This window comes from Pyrgilauda ruficollis, unplaced genomic scaffold (assembly GCF_017590135.1).
Source record: "Pyrgilauda ruficollis isolate IOZ18807 unplaced genomic scaffold, ASM1759013v1 scaffold28, whole genome shotgun sequence".
Classification (NCBI taxonomy): Eukaryota; Metazoa; Chordata; class Aves; order Passeriformes; family Passeridae; genus Pyrgilauda; species Pyrgilauda ruficollis.
In genome coordinates, this window is record NW_024524155.1 from 2890742 (window position 1) to 2916697 (window position 25956).

The window sequence follows — 25956 nt, forward strand, 5'->3', positions numbered from 1 at the left end:
GACTGCTTTTCTTCTTTTAATATTTCTTTTCCAAGGAAATAATAGAGAACTAGAAGGAAATGAAAATGTTAACATGACGGCTCAGACTGGCATAAAGGACTGGTTAGATAAACAGCATGAAGAAAGTTCAGCAAAGCTAAATGAAGCTTGTCCTATTGGGGTGTAGGAATCAATGGCAAACTCAAGGATTCAGTTATTTTTGAACTATCTATCTTGACAAACTAGGGAGGGTGCCAGAGGACTGAGGAAGAGCAAACACAGCGCCAGTCTTTTGTGGTGGGAGCAGGGAGGCAGCAGTGGTCTTGGCAAATATCACCCTTTCAGAGTAACTTCTGTTCCTGACAACGTGATGGAATAAACATAAATGGGGGAAAAAAGTAAGAATACAAAGGATAAGAGATCTGTGAGCAATAGGCAGTAGTATACATTTCTAGAGAATAAATCACGTCTAAATAAATCTGATTACTTTCTTTTGATTTAATTTACAAAATTAGTGAAGAGAATAACTCAAACATAATATAGATATGGACTCTGGAAAAAATTTCGATATGCTGCACTGTAAAATATTACATGAAAAACGAACCGGTATTAGCTTGAATGTGAGTGCAGCTACTTTAGTCAAGAAAACTCCGAACACCCTTATGAAAAAAAAACCCCACCAAAGAGAAAACCAAACCAAACCCAAACAAAAAACCCACTCCCAACCCCCACCCAAAACCAAACAAAAACCAAACGAACAAAACCCCCAAACAAATAAACAAACAATAACAACAAACCCCCAAAAAAACACCCAAACAAAAAAACTCAGCAAAAAAAATCCCTGAAAACAAAACAAAGCAAAACGACGACGAAAAAAACCCACTCAAAACCCGCTGAAGAAGCATCACGAAAGCTGAGAAATAAACGGACTGCCATGCAAAACTAGATGGTGGCAGGTTCACACCTCGCTTTATTCTGATGCCCGCTGGTGATGTGTAAGCTGCCATGATGGGAAAAGAGATGCAAGTCTTAAGAAGAGGGGAGCAGCACTGTGAAGTTTAATTTAGGATGCACATAACCAGCGTGGCAGCAACGAAATGGAGGAGTTTGGGTACCAAGTTTATTTGTTGTCCATTAAAAATGAAATACGACAACCAAGCAGCTAAAGGTTACGTATGGGCAAGGACTGCCCCGGCGGCAGGCGAGGGCGCTGCAATGGCTCCACGGGCAGCACCAGCCGCGGCGTACACACGCAGAGGAGCGCGCAGCACCGCGGCGGCTCGGGGGCGGGCCGGGCGGCGGGGCGGGCCGGCGCTGGCCCGGCCGGGCCGTCAGGGCGGAGGAAGTGGCCCGGGGAGGCCGGAAGCGGCGCTGACGCGGGGCTGGCGAGCGGGGCGCTGGCCGGTGAGCGGGGTCGCGGGGAGGCCCGGCAGGAGGCTGCGCGTCCGGGGCGGTGAGGGCAGTTTTCCCGGCGTTTCCCGGTGAAGCTGGGGGTTGTCGGGCAGAAGCAACGGCGTCTCGCTAGAGGAGGGAGTCAGTGCGGCCGGGTCGCTGAGGACTAAGGGAGGCGGCCTGCGGCAGTGGGTAGTTCACCGGGCTGCAGGTGCGGGTGTTTCTGAGCCCCGGGTGCGGGTGGGGAGAGAAATCCGACGCCTGCAAGGCACGGGTAGGGAGAGGGGTATTGTGAGATGAGGGATTTGGCCAGGACTTTGGGATTGGCGCACTGACAGCCCTGAGGTGTAGGGGTGGTATTTTTCGGCAGTAGGAGTTGAGGCTTGGTCTCCTACACCCTGTTCTAAGGAGCCCAGGGTCCCGCGCGCCTTGCTTTACAGCTGAAGTGATGCTGGCTTGCAAACTACCTGTTTTACCATCTGCTTTACTCCCAGCTTTGCTGCTTCTCTACTTTTTGGAAGACTCAATCTGTTTGTCAAGCAGGCTGATCCTTCTCTGTTGCTTTACTGATGCCGGGTAGCAAAAACTAGTTGCCGGCTTCCATACCCGTTGGGATGTGTAATTAAGCATGCTGCTTCAACACAAAAGATGAACTTTAAGGCCTTTTCAGACACAGAGCAGTCAACCCAACTGCTGCAGTAGAGGGAGATATGTGCCACCATGGCTAGAAGAGGGATTTAACCCTTGCAGAAAGAAGAAGTGTCAGCCTAGGAAGCAGCAGTAGTCCTGCATTGGCTCCTCCCAGGTAACTTCAAAGTAAGTGTCTAACTCCTTTAATGTTACAAAGGGTATAGCACACTACAGTCCAGAGATGTGTTGACAGCAGTATTTATGTCTGGTCCTGATTATTGTCATTTTTAGTAGGCATTGCCAATGGATGAGCTGGTGCACGACTTGGCCTCAGCTTTAGAGCAGACTTCAGAGCAAAACAAACTGGATGAGCTATGGGAAGAGATGGCGCTAAGCCCACGGCAGCAGCGGCGTCAGCTTCGCAAGAGACGGGGTCGTAAACGACGCTCAGACCTCACCCACCAGGCAGAACATGCCTGCTGCTACAGCGAGGCCTCAGAGTCGAGCTTGGACGAAGCTGTCAAGGATTGCCGTGAGGTGCTGACAGCTAATTTCAGTGACTCTGATGACATGGCAGTGGTCAAACGGCATCCAGCTCTTAGTGCCACCCTGAGGAGCAAGCAACACTTGTGGCATGAGTCAGACTCCTTTACAGAGAATGCACCCTGCCGACCTCTCAGGCGCCGACGGAAAGTCAAACGTGTGACATCAGAGGTGGCTGCCAGTCTCCAGCAAAAGCTCAGGGTGTCAGAGTGGAACTGTGAGAGGGGCTGCAGGTTCAAGTCAGCCAAGAAACAGCGTCTTTCACGCTGGAAAGAGAATGCCCCTTGGACATCATCCAGTCATGGCCTTTGCGAGTCAGGAGAGAACAGGCCCTTCCTCAGCAAGGGGGGAAGGAAGGAGCGGATGGAGTGTGAAGCCGATGATCAGAAACAGGGTTCAGATGAAAACATGTCGGAATGGTGAGATCTCAGTTTCTTCCCTGTGCTAGTCAGATGGCTGCCTTGCTTGCAGCTGCTTGTAAATGCTGTGCCTTGCTTTTTGAAGTTCTTAAAATTATTCAGTGCTGCTCTTTTTGTGAAGATGAGAAATCTCTCAGCTGCTTCTAAAATGTAGACTTTTTCAAAGTCTTTCCTGTCAGTATTGTATGATGACCCAGGAAAGTTGGTAAGGTGGTAGGTTTCTGGCTCCTGTTACACAAAAGAGTCCACTGCAATGTCAGTGGCCTTGCAGCTACAACGTGGCACGCTTGTGGCCGGTGGTTCTGGGAGTAAACCCCCAACTTGCACTTGTGTTGCGTGATTGATACGAGCTGATCACAGTTCCTTATTTTCAGCATTTATTATAAGTAGTAGTAGTAGATAACAGATCAGATCTCCCATCATTACTGCTGGCCCTCTGTGCAGGTACTGTGTGAACCTCAGTCTACCTTGCTTGCAGTTCTACATTTCTGCTCTTGACCTGATCGTCAAAGCTTAGCTATGGGGAGAATGTGGTGAGACGATGAAGAAGTTGAGGGGAACTTATGTTACTTACAGAATAAGCCTGTGCAAACAGTGGAGTCTGATATCTTGGTGTCCAGTTTCGGAGAACTTTGATGAATTTGTGGCAGAATCACATACAAGTGATTAAAATGTGACATGTAAATGTCATGGTCTAAATTTGCGTTGCCTTTGGGAATTTTCTTCCCCAACTGTGACTTTTATTCTCTCTGTCTAAGGTTTGGGATCATAAAACTGCTTCTATCAAAAGAGATTTTTCAGGTTAGAAAAAAGGCAACTGCTGAGAATTCATTGGAGGAAATTTCTTAATGAGTGGCATACAAAAAGCAAATGTGATCACTGATTTTCTAATTGTCATTGTGTAAAAACAGCAGACATTGAGGAGCCATTTAAAACAAACAAAAGATATTACTTTTTATGAAAGATGAGGTCTGGAACTCTCTACTGCAGGACATTTTAGAGGTCAAAATTTAAATACATTCAAAAGGGAGATGTGGGGTATAGGCATATCAGGGGCTGTTAAACATTACAGGCCAGATGAAAGATCCCACTCAGGAAGTCCTTAAACTGCTGACTTCTAAAAGCTAGAGGAGCATACAGGGAAGTCTGTGTTTGTCGTGTTCTCATGTTCTTTTCTCAACCAGTGTAGTAGTCACTGTCAGAGGAGGGTGGATTTGAAAGGTCTAACTCTTTGATACAGTATGATTGTTCATATGTTGAGATTCAGTTAAGTGTTGTGACAGTCTAAATCCTGTAGTTTGTCAGAGAGGACAGGTGGCACTTCATTATTACAGCTTTGTGGGTAATAGCTGGAATTGCAAACTTCTCAGTGGTGTTTTCTGGGACCCTGTGAAAAGCTTAGGTTATAGTAAGTCCTCACTATGGTCCAGGGAACCACTATTGCATTTTAACTGGGTCAGTTGTGATTTGTAGTATGTAACTCCTACAGTGGGGTCACTTTTTTATTTTAAGAGTGGCTGTTGTTGCTAAAAAGTGGGTGTGAAGTGGGGCTTTACAATAAACTTGTGAATGGAAACCTTTTGTTGCTAGTTGTTAAAGTAGTTTTATCTTCTCAGAGCTGTTTGCTAGTAGTCCAGGAAAAGAAGCGTGCTAAGTAGCTCCTGAATAGTGCATGTCAGTGGTGATGGACTGAGAGATACCCTTACTAGATCTGGCAGTGATGGACAGTGTTCCTTGAGCTGGTTTTTTTAACACCAGTCAGTCTGTTTCATCATGTCAGACTTGAACTTAAACCAGCAGGCTTTCATCCAGCCTTTATTTGTGCCAGCTTTGGAAAGAGTAAATAAAGAGCTATATCCAGACTGTTACTTGAGGACCATGCTGGGAGATGGCTTTGTTCTGTCTCAGTTGTCCCTTGCTCTCAGACTAATTATTGTGCAAGTGTATGCATCAAATGACACTTACCATCTGCTTGCCAAATCCTTGGGATTCTCTCTGGAAAGCTAGTGCATGGAATATTTGACCTCTCCAACACCACATGTGTGATCTGTGCTGTGACTCACTAGGGAGGGCCCCAGTTGGAGGGAGTAATACATACAGCCCTCTTCACTGCAGAGTATCCCTCACAGCAGTGAAGGATCATGCTGTGGTCTCTGCTGCTCTAAATATAGCCCTTTGCTGCTAGCAGCACAGTGAAACTGCCTGTGTTTGCCTCACTCCTACTGCGCTTTTCTGGTACAGTAAGAGAAGTACTTTTCACAGATGTATGACAAGGGCATATCCTGAGAAAAGGAGAAGAAAATTGGATGCCTGGGAGAGCAAATGGTGTGGTTGCCATCACAAGCTGATGGGACGAAAGGTGACTGATGCTGCTTGTGAGACTTGTAAGCAATCTGTGATGATCTGGTGATTTACAAAACCTTCATACTGAACTGGTTCCACTACTGTTCACTCCTCTGACAGTAGGGAATGTGACAAAACGAAATGGGTTTTCAAACAAACTAAGTTCTGTATTCAGAATGGCTTTTTTTTGACCTTTTTTTTGCTCCCCTACACTGGCAATTTCTTTGGTTTGTTATGCAGGAATGACTCTGTAAGCGCTGAATAACCTGTATTTTCTCTGCTTTCTAGAAGGCTCCTTATCCTAAGTCAGGTCAAAGACCTGTTTATTCAGTTGATAAACTCCCATTCACTGAGAAAGTCTTGGATATGGGTTCTTAACAAGGAAATTGTTTTTTTCCTAGTTTGTTTGTGGGACTATGCCCAGTCCTTTCCTGGAGAAAGATGAGCTGCAGTATTGTGATTCAAGTGTGCATATAATGAAATCTTTGAAATTGTTTGCCAAATATGGCAAAAGGTGAACATAAATTGAGAGAAGGATGGATGTGCAGGAACACAATAAGGAAATGATGATGGTTCTGAATCCATGACCCAGTGCCTGATCTATAAATAACTGTGGAAACAACAAATGAAACAAGTTTTTGTTTAAGCAGTCATTTGTATACTTGTGGAAAGGTGACAATTAGCTCCTAAGACTGTTAGAAGTAATATGCCTTTCTGTCCCTAAATGTTTTGAGATTCCCTGCAGCCATAATAAAACAAAGGCAAATTATATGTTGAGTGCTGAAGTTTTTTCTCTTGTTGATCTAAACTGAGTACTTCCAGAATGGTCTGGGTTTGGTTTGAGGGCAGAACAAACCATAGCACAAGAGCTGTCTAAAAATCGCTTTGAGTAGTGTGTTTACTTGTGAAAAATATGCAGTTGGTCTCATCTGTTTTCAAGTACCAAAACTCTTTCTGTGACTTTTTCAAACCTGGAATTCAGCTGTCCCGCCAATGCTGTGAGATTTCACTGGCTTAATGCTGATGTGTTTGTGGTTTAACCTGGATAGGCAGCTTAGCTCAATAAAGCCACTCCCCTGAAGGGATGAGGGAGAAAAATGGAAGAGTAAAAGTGAAAAAACTCTCAGCTTTAGGTAAAGTTGATTTAGTAGGTAAAGAAAAAGCTATAGTGTGCAAGCAAAGCAAAATAAGGAATTTGCTACTTCCTATCAGCAGCCAGGTGTTCAGCCATCTCCGGGAATGCAGAACTCCATCATTTTTAACATTTGGGAAGACAAACACCACAACTCCAAATGTCCCTGGCTTCATTCTTCTTTTTCCCAGCTTTTATTGCTAAGCACATTATATGATGTGGGATATCACTGTGGTCAGCCAGGGTGTGTTGTCCAGCCTGTGTTCCCTTCCATCTTCTTGTGCACCTCCAGCCTGCTCACTGTCAGGGCAGTGTGAGAAAGCCTTGGCACTGTGTGGGCAGTGATCAGCAATAACTAAAACATCCCTGTGTTATCAACACTGGTCACAAATCCAAAATATAGAACCAAAGTGCTACTATGAGAAAAATTTAACTCTCTGCCAGCCAAACCCAGTACAATGCTCTGGTCTAAGAATGTGACCATCGCTCATCTTGAATATGCAGTTAAGTTGCTTTACCCTTTGGAAGGGAGCTGCTTTGATGACAGTCTGCAGTTGCATTCATGAGTCTGACTAAGCTGATGAATTGGAGGCCAGTCTCTCCATAAAAAAAAATAAAAAAATTCCTCTCTCCTGGAAGGCAAGTGACAAAGACAGAGTGTTCCGCTTCCCCTCCTTCTCCAGCCCAGCTGACCTTCTGCAGCCCCTCGGTGCCTCTTGTTTTCTTATTTTTATAGAAAATCAATATCCCTCCTGACACAAACAATAGCTCAGGCAAAAGAATAAATGGGGAAAACCTGAGATCTCTGTCCATCAGCTCTCAGTTTAACTCCCCCAAACTATTTAATTATAAGCATGCTTTGCTTCAGGTGTTTGCGACAGTGAAATTGCTAAATGAGGACCATTTTAACCAAAGATTGGGTGATCAATAACACTCTATAGCAGTAGCTTGTCGGATCAATAGCATTCATTATTTCATGGTTAAGGTAAGTAGCCTCCTTTGCAAGTGGAGGTCATTAATCAGTGCTTACTGGACCTGCAGAAAGGCCTGCACAGGAGCCTAGTTTGTGTTCAGCCCTGCAGTGTAAAAGGAGTAGTGAAGAGGGTGAAATCCCTTCAGAAAGTTTCTTCCTGTAAAGCACTGTCAGTGATGCTTATCTGTAAGGAGCTAAAGAGCTCTCAGTGCAACAGGATGCTTATAAAGTACTGTTAATATGACCTGGATGCTTGTCAATGCTTTTTCCTTTCTCAGGCACCTTTCCTCTGAGGATGTTAAAAACCTTATGAAGCAGTCACTCGGTCCTCACATCTGCAGCTTGTGAGGATTGTTTATCCAAGCTATCAAAAGGGAAAGCAGGCACGCTAAGAGATTGGCCCAGGGTCATACAGTCAGTTGGTAGGAGAGCTTGGGATGAAACAATTAATTCATGGTTCTCAGTCCATGGTCTTAATTGCTGTGGTATATATTTGGGAGGATGAATGCATGGTCAGGCTTTGTAATGGATTATTTGGAATTTGATATTAACTTGCATGCTATAAGGCGAGGATGGTGTATAGATTGTTCATCCTTTAGGTATAAATGGCCTTTATACAATGATGAAGATGCAGAATTTTAGATATCCAGCATGATGTGTTGACTTGACTGTACTTTAGAGTGCATTTTCTAAGAACAACAATATGCTCACAAAAGAGAGTTTTATTCTGTGCCTGCAGTTCTTTGGAGTGATGTGTTTTGTGGTCCCTCATTATTCAGCCTTGTAAATCAGGGGTTTCCTGTATGATCTCTAGTATGATCCAGTTTCCCTGGAAGAGAGGCATCCAGAGATACTTTCAAACAGCGTTCCCTGATTGGAGACTGATTCTAGTGCTGACTTACACCTGGTGTTCACATCTAAGGTCTTAGTGCTCAGGGAGTAGGCAGTAAGTACTTTCTGCTTGTCCTAGTATCTCTCAGCTAAATCAGAGGAAGTACTGCCTGAAGTGTCCAAGGAATGAGTTCAAGTCAGCATTCAAGCCTTCAGATGCTTGGGACTGACATAAGCAGATACTTCTGCTACAAATATTCGTCTACCTTTGCAAGTCAATTAATGGCTTTCTACACATTAATTTTTAGCTCTGTTCTTTTGTTCAAGAATTAAATCTTCTCTAACTGCTTCAGCGAATGCAAAGCATGCTATGACAAGGTTGCATTCAGCAGCAGCAAGTCATGCTGTGCTCAGGTATTTAGTTGGAGACTTGTAAATGTCACAGCTGCTCTTTACTCCACATAAAAGTTTCAGGCAGGGGGGAAAGGCTATTTGTGTGACAGTGTAACATTTTTGAGGAAAAGGAATTTGAAATAGAAAACTTAGGAGGGTTTTCAGTTAAGTACCCAAGGACAGTGTTTTTAACTGCGCTTAATTTCCTGGTGAGTATTTCAGATGATGCCATAGTTAGGTTATTAATTCTAGTACCTGAGGCAAATGCCATTTTATTAATTACTTCTTGATAACTTACAACTAAACTAGATGCAGGATTCTACTCTTTTTCAAGTGATGCAGCATTGGTAAGTGTTAACGGAAAGCAGTTACGTTCTGTTCTAGAGCCAGTCATGTAGCTGAAATTCAGTTTTTGTGAGACATGTAAAGCATTTTGGTCTTGGGGAAGGTAGTAAAATGCAGTAGAGTGGTTTTTGTATTGTGCCTGTTGCAATTGTAACCATGCTTTTTTCTCTGTTTTTGTTCCAGTGAAACCAGCAGTGTTTGCAGCAGCAGTGATACTGGCCTGTTTACCAATGACGAAGGCCGCCAAGGTAACAGGTGTCCTGTGATTTTCCTCTTGTGCTGCTAGGGAGTTCCTTACTTTCCTTACAAATGCAAAGAAAGATCTGTGTTTGAAGAGAGGCAGAGAGGGAATTGTGTGAAGAAAAACCAGTTGCAGGGAGTGGCTAGAAGTTAAGCAATGAGATGAGGGCTACAAATGTATGATTTTCATAACACTACACTTTTTCTAATGAAATTCTTTGTGTATCAGATCCATAACATTTGCAATATAAGAAACTGTTATTGTGGGAAGTCACAGACATACAAGAGGAATGTGAGAGCTCTTCATAATGAAAAAACACAGTTTATGATTTGTTTCTCTAGGTGTTTTAAGGGTTGTCTGCATACCATTAGTGCCTGAAGTCTGTTAGTTGTTTTCTCTATGGGCAGGAAGAGAAGATGGGGAAAAAAATTAGTTAATACTGACAAGTCACCTAATAGACTGTGCTAAGGAGATGATGGTAATATGTGATATTTCTTTAAATATGTGTTCCTCCCTTGGTCTTGTGGGCATTATTTGAACATTGAACATTGTATTTTCAATGTCTGTTGTAGAAATGATATCTTAGGAGTTTTGAGTGTGAAGTGCAGTCTGGTTTCATTTATCAACCACAGCACTGTGCTCAGTTGATGGCAGAAGTAAGTATGAAACAGGTTGTAGTAGGCACATAGGCATTGAGGACTATTATATTTAGAGCACGTGGAATGTGACCCTAGAGACCTGCAATTCTGTGCACTCTGATTCTGTCACATTTCACAAACTAAGATTTGGATGAGATCTCTTCTGGGAATACGAGTGCTAAAGGAAGTAGCACCAGTAGCTCAATAGGATATGCTGCTTCCACTAGCTTGTTAATGGCCCAGGTACCTGTGTGAAGCAGCACAATGATAGCAAACATGCTTATGTGTTTTCTGATGGTGTTTTAGGCTGTAGGACCAATCTGTGATCTTAGTGGAGTATAATACTTTGCTTAAGAGTAGGGATTTCAAACATCAGCTTTGACCTTTGCTGAAAAATAACTATTTCCAGACTCTGGTTCTTCAAAGGCAACAGAAAAGTAGAATCTTTTGCCTTCTCTTTTTACTGATGATTGTTCAGGGGGAGGTGAAATTAGTGAGCTTGTGAAATTAGTGAACTTTTATATTAGATGACAAAGCAGAGTGGTGACTGAAGTGTTTTACTTCATCACCTGAGACAAGATTGATGGAGACTGGGTAGTGTATATATATACTTGTCTATATGCTTGCCCTATAAACTTGCCCTGATTTTATACCCTGTTTTAGACATTAATTTTTGGCTGCTGCTAGAAGTAGGATGCTCAATATACAGAAATATGTAGAAATATGACTTAGATAAATTAATAAAGTCCAATTGCAGCCTTCCCTGTCCAGGTAAGAGTAGAGGTTTGGCGTCCTTGTCATAAGGTCTCTCTCTGTTGAAACAGTTGATACTGTGATAGCTTTCTGGCCAAGATGTTTTAGCTTACAGTTATGTTAAAAGGGTTAAAAATATTGTTGTACTTTCAGACTAAATAAAAAATACCTAATTTTCCTTTTTTTTCCTTGGCAATTCTTAGTCATAAAACAAATTAAAAAACAACAGCTTTCCATGTCAGTGAGATGGTGAGAGCACAATTTTTTTTTGTCACAGGTCATCACCTTATAAATAGTTTTCCAGCACAATTACAGGCTGAATAATGGGAAACATAATCTGGCAGCATTCTTAAATAAATGCAGGGGTTTTCCTTCCTTCTTCTGAGGTTGCCTCGTGCAAAATTTGTGCTGTTGCTAATTAAATAAATCATCTTTGCAGCTGCACATACCAGCATGCTTCTGTGAGCAGAAAATGATCCTAGTTCACAATTTGATTATAACGTGGGTTTTTTTGGTTTTATTTTGTTAACATGCATTGGGCTCTTTCACAGTGAAAATTACTGAATATTAGCATATGATGCTGATGGTTAAAGTCTGTCTTGTGGCAACAGTGATTTGAGGTAGACAAGGCACTATGCTCAAATTTCTGGGAGTAGTTTTGCACAAATTAAGATCTCTTAGAAGAACTATTCTACATTACTTAGTTTTAATTTGCTATGAAGTGGAGATGGGATTTTTATACTTTAAGATAAAACTCATAGGTCAACTTGATGCATGACATAAAAAACAATGTCAGAGCTTTGGGATAAAGTGTTCTGGCTGTCCTCCCTATTGCTGATCAGAGTTGGTTTTGTGTGTTGCTTCTTCTGTTATGTGCAAGATTGCAGCATTCTTACTAGGATGAGGTTTTTTACTTTCTTGTGGGTTTTTTTTTTTCTTTTTTTTTCCCCAGCAAGATGTGTGAGTAGACATAATGGGCTTTGGTCAGGAATAATGTAAGTCAGTGAGGAAAGGAGAGTAGGTGGGGTTGCTTGAGTTGAGACTTAATGGTAGGCAAATGGGAATTTTCCCTAAGGTAGGTGTGTTAGTTTTTTAAGCTCCAAGATAAAGCGCCTTGCAATTACATGGGACTGTTTGTGAGTTGGGCTACTGAAATGCTACATGTGTCAGGTTCTTTGCTCTCCTCCTGCTTTTTTTTCAAACGCTGCTAATGTGTTACTGCTCTCAGGGAATTTCTGGCCAGACATATTTACTATGAACAGTGTCTCATGCAGTTCAGTTTTAGACTGCAGCTGCATTAAATACAGCGACCCAGCTCTGTGGAGACTTTGGTCATGACTTCTGTTGTTGCTGCCTTAGTTTTCCAAAGGGTTTGTAGTCCTTAGAGATTATAAGAAGTTGATTGAGAGCAACTCACAGCATGGTTAGTACTTACACTCAGAGTGACCATTTCTGATAATTATGTGTTTTTGTCTTAGCTGCTGTCTTAGGAGGCGAGGGGTCCTTCTCATCAGTATGTTTCTTTTGCTTACTCTGTGAGCCTGGTCTTCCACTCTTGTGAAGTTTCTTCTGTGACAGCCTATAACATGTGCCAAATGATTGGCCTCTACTGGTGTCACAGTAATTACTTCAGAGAAAGAGTTCTGCATAAGACATCACACAACATTGAACTAGGGTTGATGAGATGCAGTAGCAACAGAGTGCTAAACCTGCCCTAGGCATGTCTATAAAGGGGCTTTGTTCTATAGGGAAATGCTGGAGACTGATGAGTTGGATAGTTTAAAGCGTTTAGTGAGGCCCCATAGTTACTGAGGATCATTGAAACTGAATACAAATATAAGGTGCTCCAAGAATGAATTCCTAATGAGACTTCAACTGTTTTGCATTCAGATATGCCTACTTTTAGTATTTTGAGGAAATGTCCTAGGGTACCTTGATGTTATTTGTGGCTAATTCCATCCTATTTCTTTAGGAGATGATGAGCAAAGTGATTGGTTTTATGAGGGGGAGTGTGTTCCAGGATTCACTGTCCCCAACCTTCTTCCCAAGTGGGGAGCTGATCACCGGTCTGAAGTGGAGAGGATTGACTCAGGCCTGGACAAGCTCTCTGTTTCCACCTTCCTTTTGCCCTCACAGCCAGCTCAGAGAGGTGAGTCCATAAGGAATTGTGTTTGAGAACTTGTGATAGGATGGCAAGAGTAGATTCTTTTCATAGGTGTTGCATTTAAACTGGTATTGGTGATTGGTTTTGTTTTGCTTTTTTTTTTTTTTTTTTAAGATCCAGTTAAGAAAAAGCTGCACTATTGGCGAGTTTACTGAAATAGTCATACCAGCTGCCCATGGGCAGTCTTTCTTTTTTTAAATGTAAGGGTTTTATTTGATTTGTGAATGAACTGGCATATCTACATCTTCGAGACTGAAAAACAAGAGACAGAGGATCTGATTTGATTACTGAACTAAGGCATTTTCCCTGAAGGCTTTTTCAGGAGGCATCTTCTGTGTTCATTGCTCAGTTTTTCTGCCTTTGGTTTTCAGGATTTCATGCTCGCCTGAATCGCCTTCCAGGAGCTGCCGCCCGTTGTCTCCGTAAAGGTCGAAGGAGGCTGGTTGGCAAGGTATGCCCTTTTGAAAGATGGTGATTTTGTATTTCAAATTCTGGTCATTCCTGAAGTACTATTATAAGATACCACGTAAATTGTTTTCTGCAGAAAGTTGTCCTGTATATTTTTTGTTTCATGTGTTGTTTGATTTGTTTAACTGCTTTGACTGTCAGATGATGATTGAGCGACTAAGTGGATTTTAAGTCACATTTGGAGTGGCAAAGACAGCTGATCAGCGCTGAAAGCTGTATGAAAGGAGGACTGAAGAAGAATGTCAGGGAGCATAAATATCAAGAAGATTTAGACAGAATGTAAGGGAAAATGATGATGGCATGAGACTTGTGCATGCTCATCTGAGACTACAAGGGCAGAGATGTGCCTCAAAGGTGAAGGAAGGCCAAATTTTATATAGGGAAGAAGACTGATATGAATGGCAGCAAAGGAAGGTGGTTTTAGCAGTTGCATTTTTAGTGGGAAGACAGGAGAGTAAAAAGGTATATGCAGTACATGGAGGCAAAGCTGCCCAAAGCTCTTGACTTATTGTATAGTTTTATTATATATAGGGAAAACACCAAACAACATATCAGTCCTTTCTCTAATAGAACAAACAATACTTTGCAGATGTCTGTCTAAAAGAGAGGGGTACACCTGGCTGGGTCTGCATCATGGAGTATTGAGCACTGCTGTTTGTTATAAGAGGTGGTTCTGAGAAGGAAGGTTGCAGCTGGAAGGTGTTGGCTGTGTTTGGCTTTTCTTTTTATTGTGATGTGCTCTGTACTTTTGAAAACATTAGCATAAGTTCTGAGCTGGCTGGCTGTAGTCTGCTAACAAGGTGTGTTAGGGGGGCTGGAGTCTAGAGGAGTGCAACAGCTGCCTTCTGTTCAGTCATACTTGAAAGATCCTTGTCTGCCCCTTCTTTCTTCCACTCACCTTGCTTAATTGTAACCGGCATTCAAAATATGAATCCTCAGCTGGCAAGAAACTGACTTTACGTAGGGTTCCTGAGGCCACCTGCAAGTGACTGGGCCTGGCGGCACACCTCTAATGATCCAAATGAGAAGGATAATATTTACTTGTTTAATTCATCTTCATCACCTTAAAGGGATCTTTGTCATTTGCAGTGGAGGTCACTGCTCCCCCTTCCCCATCTCTCTCGAAATTGTAATCATAAATAATGAGTTTCATTCAGAGCTCCCCGCCAGCGAGCTGCTAATTACCAAAAGTACTGCTTGTAATTTACACAGTAATAAACTGTAAATTTAAACATTATGGCACTTTAAGTTAATAATTTTCCTGCTGTAACAAATAGCCCATCTTTCTTTCACCCCTGCTGCTACAGCTGCCCCCAAACGTTGAGTGTGTTTTGCCTATATACCTGGCATAAACAAACCTTACCCGTGGAAGACTTTTGCCCTCATCTTCAGCCCCTTGCTGAAAAGTCTGCTTCTTTCTTGGAGGCAGTTGCTATGCAGATGTGAACAGCTGGTGCTTCAGGCTGTGCGTGTACGTGTATGCCAGCATTGAGCACATACTCAGGGCAGCATCTTGCAGGAAGCAATATGCTCCCAGAGCAAGCCCTTTCTCCCAGGATCTGCCTTTTCTTTAGTTGCTAGAGATCCTGCTGCTGAATTGCTGCTTTTAGAAAGGGCAAAAGCATCATGCTTTCACTCCTTAATTTTTTCACTGGTGGTTGATGAGTCTCCACTGTTAATGGAACAGTGTAGTGTCCTATCTCAGCCTGTTTCTAGCCCAGCTGACCCCAGTAACATGGAATGAAGCACTTCCCAGCCATCTCTCCTGCTCTCATGCATCCTTGTGCTGCATACTTTGTTCTAGTCCGGTTTGTGGTGTGCCCCTCTGCAAGCAAATATCATTACTAAAAATAAAAAGCAAGCCTCATAAATAAAATTGAATTATTTTCTGCCATTCTAATTAGTTAAATCATCTCAGGTGAAGTTCTAAAAGGAAGGAGTGAACATGGTTAGCTGAGAGTAGGCTGGTAAGGAAAGGATGTGACCTAGGGGAGTAAGATTTATTCTTACTGGCAGCAGCAAGCTATTCTCTGCTCACTGTGTGAGAGTTTGCAACCTTTTGCCTGTCTTTGTGTTTCAGGAGACCTCCATGAGCACTCTGGGCACCGAGCGGCTAGGTCATATTGTTAGTGATCCGCGCCAGAAAGAGTAAGGCTCTTAACAGTTGGTGTATACAACTTTGGGAAGGGAAGAAGAGCTCTTCCCTTCTGGGGGTGAAGAACATGAAGAACTGGGTGGACAGTTAAGCATAACCTGTGGAATGGGAGACAGAATTCTACTGATGGCTTCTCTGTTTTCTTACCCTTAATTGCTGACCTCCCCTTTGTTTTATATATATATATATATATATACATATATATACATATATATATGTATGTATGTTTGTATAAGGCTGCCCCAGTGTGTGGACGCTACTCAAATGCTCTTTTTTACAGTCCACTTTTTTTTTCATCCTCCCTTATAATGTGCCGTTGCAGTAACTACAGATCTTTTGGACATTAAGAGAAGACTGAGCCCCATATGTTCATTTATTAAAATGCTTCTTTGTGGAGATGTACTATGGAAGCATACCCAGACTGCAGAAATGATGCTGACAAGGCAGCTGTGAAATTACTTTTTCTTTTTTTGGTGTTATATCTCCTTCCACAATTAGTGCATTTATATTGTAGTCAGCACTAGAAATAGTCTTGGTGCTTATCCGTTGGCATCTCCCTAATGCTGTACTGGGGAATGGGTAGGTGAGGATGGCATGTCTTGACTGTAGTGCAGTGGGTCCAGCCTTCACCAGCTGTTGATACCTAATTTTCTTCCTTGATCTGAAATTTGTTGTTTTTAATATGACTCCTGATGATGTTTAATCTTTTTCCTTGTCCCTCCATCTTTGTTCTTCCCTTCCCGTTGTTTTCTCCCCCCTATGTTTGTTCCTTGGCATTGTGCCCACCTGTCCTTTCGACTCTGCCTCCTTCCAGTTTTTGGTTACCATCCATGGGGAAGAGAGATCGCAACCAGGTAAGAAGACTCTGCTTTTCTTTTTTTTATTTTTTTGGTTTCTTTCTCTCTAGAAAGAACACAGTGCTGGCTTCTGATTTCCCACACACTGTGGCCTGTGCACTTGAGGTAAGGCAGTCCCGTCCCTTCTCATTTTGTTAACTGGTGTCTTCTGGACTTTGAACACAACCCATTTCCTGGGCATTGTATTGTCTATTTAAATTGGATAGCTCAGGAACTCCTTTTATTTATCTCCCTGTTTCAGGTTAGTGTTTGCCATCCCTTCTGAGTAGGAGGGAAAATGCCTCTTGACAGGAGGAGCTTTGGCCTCTCAAAATTACAGAAGAATTGGACATTTTTCTCTTTTTACATTTTTTTCTGCTTTGTTTTGCCTTGTTTGGCTCAGGCTTCTACCTGATAGTCTCATCCACAGAGAAGGGAAAAAATGATGAGCTTAAATTATGTAGTTAAATAGCTGTAACAGGAAAATGTAAGAGGTGATAAGCAAGAGAAATAGGCATTCTTGTAACTGAAACTCTTGTGTGTGCACTTTTATATTCTCCACTAAGTCTTTCTTAGCTTCAGTACTAAGAGATTTTTTTTTACTTTAAGATATAAAAGCTCAGGTTCTTGATAGCAAAGAGCAAAAAAACCACTCTTCCGTTTGAGCAGTCGTGTTGTAGCAGTGCTCCTGGCCATGCACACTCCTTTCTATTCCTATATGAGTTGTTTTATGGTTGGTGAACAGTAGGACTGATTTTTTTTTTTTTTTTTACCTTTCAGGTGGCTAAAAATGCATATATGGCAAGAAATAATTTTCAAGCCTTTGTGCAATTTTGTATTTTCCATTAGTGAGAACATTTTACAGATTGCTTTTATATTGCTATAATAATACTCTTATCTAAAGATAAAAGTAACTACATAAGCTTTAAAATGACAAAAGTAAGTAACTTTTGTTTTTCTTAAATGAACTTGAGTCAGCCATTCCAGTAACAGAGAGTTCCTGGTGATTTTCCCTACTGTGCAGTTGCAGTGTTACTGACAGTAAACAAGCAGTCCCACTCAAGGAGGTGCTCCCTGATAGCAGCAGCTTTGTGGTGCATCTTCTTTCTCAGAAAGGTGGAGGGTAAAGGTAGTAGTACTGAGTTCTGAAGTTGCAGACAGCTTGTATGAGGAGTCCAGCTACAGATGTGGATTGTTTCTTTGTCCTTATTTAAAAATTCATCAGTAATCCTAGTAATACAAGAAAAGTGTTCTGGAGATTGCTGTAGCACTTTGCAAAGCAGATGGAAATTCATTTCGTGCTTGAGGTGTGAATTATAAATAAAGAGGAAATGCTGAATGGAAGTATAAAGCAGGTACCCCAGAGAAACTACCAGTCTAAAGCTTCTATTTACATATTGAGCAAAATTTGTTCCATGCATTGATTGATCAGTTTATTCCATTTCTGTCCTGACCATTAAAAATCCTGGCCATTGTATTTTGTACAACAAGCTGTCTTGCACAGGTTTGATGCCCTCAAGATTTGTCTAGTGTATGTCTAACAGAGTATCTTAGAGTAGCCTGACCATGCATTGTTTCAAAAATTTGTTTTAAGCAGTTTGCAGAGACAGCTTGTGAGGTTGGAGGGGAGTGAAGGAGCAACTAACTTGCCGTGGAATGAATTGAGTGCTCATTGTGAACTTAACCTGGTGGGTCTGAGTCTTCTAGAGGTCTGTTTCAGTGATGTACACAGCCCTTGGGAATACAAGAACTGCTCTGTGCTTGCACAATTCATAACAGTGACTTTTTTCTCTGCAATGTGAAGGAAGACAAGAGGCTTTCTGAAAGAGAGGTAGATTTTTTTCTCACAGCATGCAGCAATAGAGCACTTATGCTCTTAATCAACCAGCATTTTTAATAATGCAAGGTGGAAGAGGAGTGTGCTGAGGCTGTCTGTTGTGAGAAGGTGGTTATCAGATTTGCTGTTTCACCCTTTGTGCTAGCCTTTTGTCTGTTCTGATCTAGTCTTACCCCTTGAGGTGTCAGAAAGGCCTCCTTCTACTATGTGGACAGCTGAAAGTCTCCTTATACTGTGTGAACAGAACAGATCTGAGGAGCTTTATCTGGACACTATTTCTTTTAATGCTTTGCTTAAATAAAATCTCTTGACTTTCCAGTTCAATCCATTATCTCCTCTGTACTCTCTGGATGTGCTTGCTGATGCTTCCCACCGAAGATGCTCACCAGCACACTGCACTGCCAGGTAACTCCCTTGCTCTGCTTTCTTGGGGTTGTCTCTCTTCCCTCTCCTGGATGTCTTCAGTAGTACTGTGTGATCTGAACAACAATGGACTGCAACTTAACGTACTTTTCCCTGGGAAGTCCATGCCCAAACTTAGCACAAAATATAGCAATGCAGTTTATTTGAGAATTTCAGTGAACTAAGTGCTTACAGTATATCAAACAGTGTATGACAGACAGGCAGAACATACTGTTCCTTTAGAAATAACTGCAATGTGTTTTGCAATGTGCAATTAGTTGCTGTAAGTCTGTTTTATAGATACAAATGGACATAGTATCATTGCCCACTATTAAAATTGGAACAAGATGAGAGGGAAAATGCTGACAAACTGGTGTAGGTGACATGCTGAAGCATTTTGCTATCCTAGGTGTCTAAAATAGACCCTCTGAGCAGATCAAGAACTCACCTGAGGTGACCTCTAGTAGCTTGATACCTCTCTGTAGCAATAGCTGAAATTTAGATCTGGTTTGGCCAGATGTTAGGTATATTTGAGTCTGCATATTTTGGGTTAATATACTATTCAGGCACCTTCTGCTGACTAATCCTAAATTAAATTCAAGTGTTGGCCTTAGAGGTGACTCCTGTTTTTGTGCTGCAGGTGACTGTCTAAAGGTAAGGTGCCCTTGAGCTCTTTTTCTGTGCAAGTAGACAAGGCCTTGCTTTGGACACAATTCTGCTTATGTGCTTGTACCAGGGGCCCAATCTGAAAGAAATCTGAAATCTGAAAAAGTCTGGACTTTCAGCTTCATGGCTTTCTTTCCCTTGTTAATTAGCAAATAGAGCATGAAAAATGTACTAAGGTTGTATGTGTCTGAAGAGAAGCTTGGCACCCACCCAGCAAAGCCTCTCTTCCCACTGGCTTCTGCAGGGAATTTTGCGATGTCGCACCATGACCTCATGCTGCTGTAGCCAGCATGTTAAAGCTGGAAAAGGGGAGGGAGGAAGAAATCAGCTCTTAAATGTTCAACTGGATGAGAATAAAAGGAATTCAGAAGATTGTGCATCAGCAAATTGATTCTTTTCTGTGCTTTTGCCCCACTCTGGGGATGTTTTCTCTCTGTGAAGCAAGAAGATTGAAAGGTCTCTTCATTTTCAGCTAGGCTAGCCTTTCTTTTGCCTCCAGTGTTTTACTTGGTGCTTTATAGAAGTTTGTCTTCCAGAAAGGTGAGCTGGACAAATCCTGCTTGCAAATTCAAACTGGGCAAAATTTCTACCTTTATGATGGTCAGTGAAGGCCCTTTCCTAAGCCAAGTTCTTTGCAAGGGATTTCTGAATCTGGAGGGATTGTGTTTGCTAGGTTTTTGTGGGTGTATAGTCTAGTTAACCAGTTAATATATATGCTTGGTTCCTTCCTTTAATGAAGAGGTGGCTGGTGTTCTGACAAACATAATCACTCATGAATTGTTACTGAGTTGACAGAGAAATTGTACCATCCCAGATGCAATTGTGTTTTTAAATGCCTGGAATTTGAGAAAATAGTTCCTATTTTAGTGTGAAATGTGCTCAAGAATCTTTATAGGAGAAAGAAATATGAAAAGAATGAATGTGGCTCCATGTATGTGGCAAGGATTGAACTCTTAAGGGCACAGAAGGAGATTGTTCCTTCAGAGAAACATCTTCTTGATAGTTGTTCTTCTTAGCTTTACATGCCAAGCCCACTTGTTAGTAGTCCATTTTCTTACAGGACGTTCAGCTGATCTCTGTGAGCTCTGACAAGCTATTGCCCCAGTTAACATCTGCTTTTGCCATGTATGGAATCAATTTCAGTAGTTTGTGCTTCAGGAAGCTTCTAACAGCTTCAACTCATCCTGGAGAAGTTCTGCTCTGAAATTTACCAGAATGGGATGTGTGTGCGTGGGAAGCAAATCCTCTCAAATAATATGAAACATATTAGAAAAGACATGGTCTTGACGTTGTGGCCATCCAGTTTCTTCAACCTGATGCTTGCTGTGTCGTGCAAAATCTCCTTTCTCTGCTTTGTTTCTGCTATCACGGAGTGTGTCCAGTGGAGTATATTTACCAAATGGAGTCTTTCTCTGCTATGGAACTGTTTTCTTTGTCTCACTGGTGGATTTTAGTGCAGTTTATCTGGAAGACTGGTAACCCAGTACTTTTGCTTAAGCAGAGCTGAAGGCCAGAATACTGAATGCAGCTGAGGATTGAGAAAGAACCTCTTCCTTGACACTGACAAGCCTATGTAGAAGGTTCCTTGGGAAGCCTTATTTGAAAGGCAGTATAAATCCTACACTACCTTTCTTGATTTATGTCTGTGATGAGAAGAGCTTTCATTCAAAGTGTATGCACAGCACTGGGAATTTCACACCTATCATTAGAAGCAGTTTTGTGTGTGTGGTGACTGTTATCATTAGTGGTATAATTTTATTTTGTGAAGCAAGGAGAGTTTTCTGCTTTCTTGCAGTCTTCCCTAGGGATGGCTGGTGTATTAATTTGCTGTATTGCCTCCTGGCTGTTCCCAGACTGTTTTTCCTCTTCATCATGGAATTTTTAATGGCCCTGCTGCCTCTCGGGAGGCATGCAAGGAAGAGTACCTCAGGGATCTCTTCTTTTTTCACATGCCTATAATTACTCTCCTTTAAGAGCACAAAACGTTTGCTAATCATGTCTTGTCTGTTAAGGTTTCGACTTCACCATGCAGACTGCTAAAAGCAAGCAAGTAGAGACTTACACAGGCAACTCAAGGGATCCTTCCTCTTTCCCTCGGCCTGTTTGCCTCTCTGGGAGGAGCAGTCTGAACAGAATTTTGTTGTAGAGCTTCTTCTACTTAAGAGGATTTTGTATAGGCTGAAGTTGAATATTTTATTAGATGTTGGTTATTCAATATTCTGTAGCTGAGAAGATGTTGTAGGTTGTTGATTGATGGAATGCTATTCCCTTGAGGCAGGCATAAGAGTTTCAGAAGAGCCTAGAACCAGTGTTCCCTTTGATTTGAATAGCAGGCAGAATAAGAGAGGAAGGTAGAAGATAAATTGTCCCTAATGTCATTTATTATTTGCCTAGCCTTGAAAACAGGATTATGAGTGAAAAAAAGCAATTAAATGTTCCCACTGGAGGTCATAGGAAAAGTGGACCTTGGATGGCAGACAGATGTTGAAGGTGGAGACTTGAAGGATTGTTTTAGACTTTTGAACAGCACAGATAAAGAAAATTGCTTTGCATGTACTCTGTTAATACTAACTGTGAACCTAGAGTTTAATCTGATTTAGAAGCAAGTCTGTCACCTTGCTTGGAACATGGCATAAAGATGTAGAGGCATGAGTGATCTCCTCATTTACTGCCAGTTGCCCCATGCTTTGGGTTTGGTGGTGCTGTTAAATTGAACACACTTGAATGTCTCAAATTTCAGTTCCGGCTCTAGAAGTGTGAAAATAAATATTGTTCTGTCACATCTGCATCTGTACACAGAGATCTTGATATTTCTGCCTCTTACCCAAGCATGTGGAAGTACAGGGATTGCCTGCAAGGTCAGGCCTTTTCTGAGGCAGCTGAAGGAGTGAACAGATGTCCACAATTTCATACTTTCCTGCTTGAGCAGGACAGTATCCAGTTCATTGTAGGCAACCTTTCTCCTTATTTTTTTACTCTTTTTCCATTTAGCTAGAGGATTTTCATGTCTTCCTTTGCTAAAGCCTGGCTAACATTCCAGTTGGGAATATAACTGAATTCTTCTGACAGGCATGCAATGAACAGCAGCTATCAACCTAGTGTCACATGCAGTTGACTGGGGCCTAATATTCCCATTTTGATGAATCCTAATTCTCTGGTGTGAAAAATAAATTCCCCTTGGCTTCAGAATTTTTTCTTTTTTGCTTGCTATTTCAAATCTGTGTACTCAGCAGATCTGGCAAACAGTAGGAGTCTTTCTGGCACAGTTACAGTGTGATTCAGTGTGAAAATAGGGGATATAATATATGGGATCACATCTCTGTTTAGAGTGCTCACATGGAAAACAAGAAGAAAATGCATTCACTTGCATTTGCCACATGCAGACTTTTAGGAATGAAATTGCCACATCATTATAATGCTTGCTTGGGGAAGAGACTGCTGCTGTTGAAGATCTATGAGATTTGGATGATTGAAGAAGTGAGCTGACCTATTAGAGATTTTGGAATCTGAAAATGTGCTCTAGAAGCCTTCCCACGAGGCTCTGCAGGGCATAGGAGACTGCTGTGCATTGGGAATATCTACACTGGGATGTGATAGCAAGATCCACTTGTGCGTGTGGGAGCTTTGCATGCAGATAGGATGAGCAACTTGTATTGATTTACACATGTTATGTGCAGATTAGACTGGTGCCCAGCTGGCTCTGTAGTCAAAGAAGAGGAAGAATTCTGCTTTTACTATTAATTTTGTGAAGCCACCATCAACAGCCTCAGGTAACACCTCAGGGCTTAGAGAAAGAGCCTTTCATTTGGCTTGTGTTTGCTCTGAATAAAGCATCACAACAGCAGCAGCTGGGTTGTGTGGAGTTTTAGTAGCAGTATCTTTGTTAAAAGGCAGTCTCTATTAACATTCACTTTAACATGAGGATAATAACATCCCTTGTTTTTATAGCAGTAGACTAATGACTGCCTCTCACTGTATAATCCATGTGCTTTGCTTCTTCTGACGATAGGGTTAGAATAAAGAGTGTAAGCAGACAAGCTGGATGATGTGAGATGACAGTGAGAGGCATACACCCACAAGTGTGCAGTGTGCCTCTTGCCTCCAAGAAGGCCACAGGTTGTCACATTTAGCTCTGTATGGCCTTTTCAGAGACCTTTGTTGCAAGATTGAGCTGGCTTTTACCCTGAATTTTAAGAGTGGACTTCATGCTACAATTTAGACTTCACAGATAGTGAAATTTTCAGGGTCCTGATGCTGTTCAGTAAGAATCTTTGTGGACTAGTGTCTGCTTGTGCTCGGTATTGTCTCCCACAGATTATATTGCCAGTCCTAATTTTCTGTTGAAATACTGTGGTAGATATAAAATAGTGGTAAGCTCCAGTGCACGGTCATCTCAAACTGTAGCAGTGAGATGGGAGTCCTGTGTATGCAAGCACTGATCATTAAAAATCATGCAAATAAAATCGTAGAATAAATATGTGGAAAAGAAATGAAAGGAAGCATTACTTCTGACACATTAGAGACTACCATGAATTTAATCTTTCTGCATAACAAAACCTGGTTTTTCTCCAGCATTGCCTGCATGCAGAACTGGGTACCATAAGTACTATGTTAAAAACAAAAGACAAAAAGTATTTCCTGAATAATTCCATTAGTTTGTCATTACAAAAAATATTATTACTGTCAAAAAGACACTACAGACTTTTCATATTGTTGAAAGCCATTTTTCCTATATATGTGTAATTTTTCATTCACTAACTCCTGGCAGTGACTGCTGTGTGAGTTGAATATATTGCAGCCAACAAAACAGCCACATTTTTGATGCTGATTTGTTTTTCTAAATGTGTTCTCCTTTTTTTCTTCCAGGGTTAGAATTTCTGTTATCTCTAGATTGTAAACTACGTTTTCATGTTAGTCTCTGGTCACCTGGCAGATCCATCTGTGACTAAGCACTGCAACTTTGTTTATTTCTTATGATAAAACTGTCATAGTCCAAAAGAAACCAGGGAATTATTTTCTCATTACTGTTTATGCAAAATTGAAGAAAGCATGGAGGCTTAGCAGAAGACATTGAAGTCTAGTAAGGACAGTGTATGTCCTATTCTACTTTGTAAGTTTAGGCCCAGATCTTTCATCTCACAAAGTTCTGGTCTCAAACTTCTTCACAGAAGGCTGTGACAATGCACAAATATGCATTTTCTGTCAGCCTTTCCTGTTCTAGTCTACTTTAGAGTAATTTCTAACTGTTCAGAAGAGTTGTTAAAATTTAGCTTTGGAAGGAGAACTAATTCATAATTGCAACTTGGGATATTTTCACATTTTATAATTTAGCCTAGTCACTGCTGTGTTGGGTGCTGTGCATATCCTTGACTTGACATTCCTAGTGGTGGTGTTTGTAGGAGTCTATAGGAGTCTGCTGTTAAACTGGGATTCACGAATTCTGTTATCTCACTGATATAGACCTTCATGCAAGCTAGTGATTAGAAATGTACATTGAAAAGTGTGCCATCTACCAAAAACCTCCATATTTCATAAGTTATACCTCAGACATCCTTTCTGTCCAGGCCTTAATGAGGACTATCATTCCTGAATGTAGTCTTGTGCTCTTCTCTCTCCCAAGGTACATACCACCTGCAGATTCCCTGCAGATTTATGGTGCCTGTAAAGTGCACCATACACTTGAAATGACACTTTTACCACTGGGTCAGTCAGAGCCAGTGACTAATCAATAGGTTCCTGATTTACTAACTGAAGTGTGGGTGATCAATAAGGGATAAACCTGAAAGAAAAACATAAACATGTTACAGAGACAATTTATGACCTCTGAGCCTTTGTATCTTAGAGGCGGGGCTACTACATACAGCATTCTTTCTAGTAGTCTTCAACTGAAGTATGGTTTGCCTTTACTTGCACTACAAGAAGGGATTTTGAGATTCTTCTGTTTTCATTTTTATGTTTTTTACCCCTTGTGTAATCATCAGGTAATGGGTAGATGTTCAAGTATGTAGCTGAGAGCCAGGAGCTTTTATGCAAAATCTATCTGTAACATTTGTGAGCTGGGAAAAATTGCGTAAAGTCTCTTTGAAATGATAGTACATACTTCTTTCCTAGTCCATAGTGCTTCTCCACCTAGGATCAACTGACTAATGTTGGTGTAAGTTCATAAAATTAAAAAGGGAGCATTTAAAAATTTTGTTGCTACATTATTTAAAATTAATTGGATTATTATATACAATTATATAATAGTCTTGCAGTTAGTAATCTAATACTGTGGCAATGATGCAAAATAAAAAACTGAATATTTTCTTCAGTCTACGTGTGTTTAGATGTTTCCAAATACATGGTTAAAGCTATGTTAAAACACTGTATAGTCACTATAATAGTCATGCACAAAAGAAGTTTTTAGCATTTATAAAGTTACTTAGAGGTGAGTCACTTTGGTGTACAACCATGAGATTTGAATGTGCATTCTGTAGATGTGCCACTATGTTTGAAAGCTTTTTCCCTCCAGGGATGGTTTCTCTAACCACCTCCCGGGGCAGCTCATTCCAATGTTTGACAACTCTTTCCTTGAAGAAAGTCCTCCTGATATCCATCCTGAACCACCCCTGGTACAGCATGAGGCTATGTCTTCTCATTCTTCTGCCAGTTGACTGGGAGATGAGACTGACCCCCACCTGGCTACACCCTCCTTTTAGGTAGTTAGAGCAATATGATCTTCCCTGAGCTTTCCTTCCCCCAGGCTAAACAACCCCCGCTTCCTCAGCTGCTCCTCTCAGGGCTTGTGCTCTGGACCCTTCCCCAGCTCCACTGCCC

The 25956-nt window shown here is 41.5% G+C and overlaps 1 protein-coding gene across 11 annotated transcripts in view; it reads left to right on the forward strand.

Moving 5' to 3' along the window:
* The first annotated feature begins 1334 nt into the window (after window positions 1–1334).
* The window catches only part of GPATCH2L (G-patch domain containing 2 like), a 34758-nt gene continuing 10136 nt past the window's right edge, over window positions 1335–25956 (forward strand). For 2 of the 11 annotated variants that reach the window (XM_041471841.1, XM_041471850.1), the window contains exons 1-9: window positions 1393–1582; window positions 2042–2187; window positions 2293–2963; window positions 9164–9228; window positions 12585–12761; window positions 13148–13227; window positions 15325–15392; window positions 16307–16361; window positions 18392–18477. In XM_041471841.1, coding sequence (XP_041327775.1) covers window positions 2305–2963; window positions 9164–9228; window positions 12585–12761; window positions 13148–13227; window positions 15325–15392; window positions 16307–16361; window positions 18392–18477 — 1190 coding nt within the window. In that variant the 5' untranslated portion in view covers window positions 1393–1582; window positions 2042–2187; window positions 2293–2304. Of the gene's footprint in view, window positions 1583–1865; window positions 2188–2292; window positions 2964–9163; window positions 9229–12584; window positions 12762–13147; window positions 13228–15324; window positions 15393–16213; window positions 16254–16306; window positions 16362–18391; window positions 18478–25956 lie in introns of all 11 variants that reach the window. The other 9 variants (XM_041471851.1, XM_041471852.1, XM_041471845.1 and 6 more) reach the window with 8 other exon arrangements.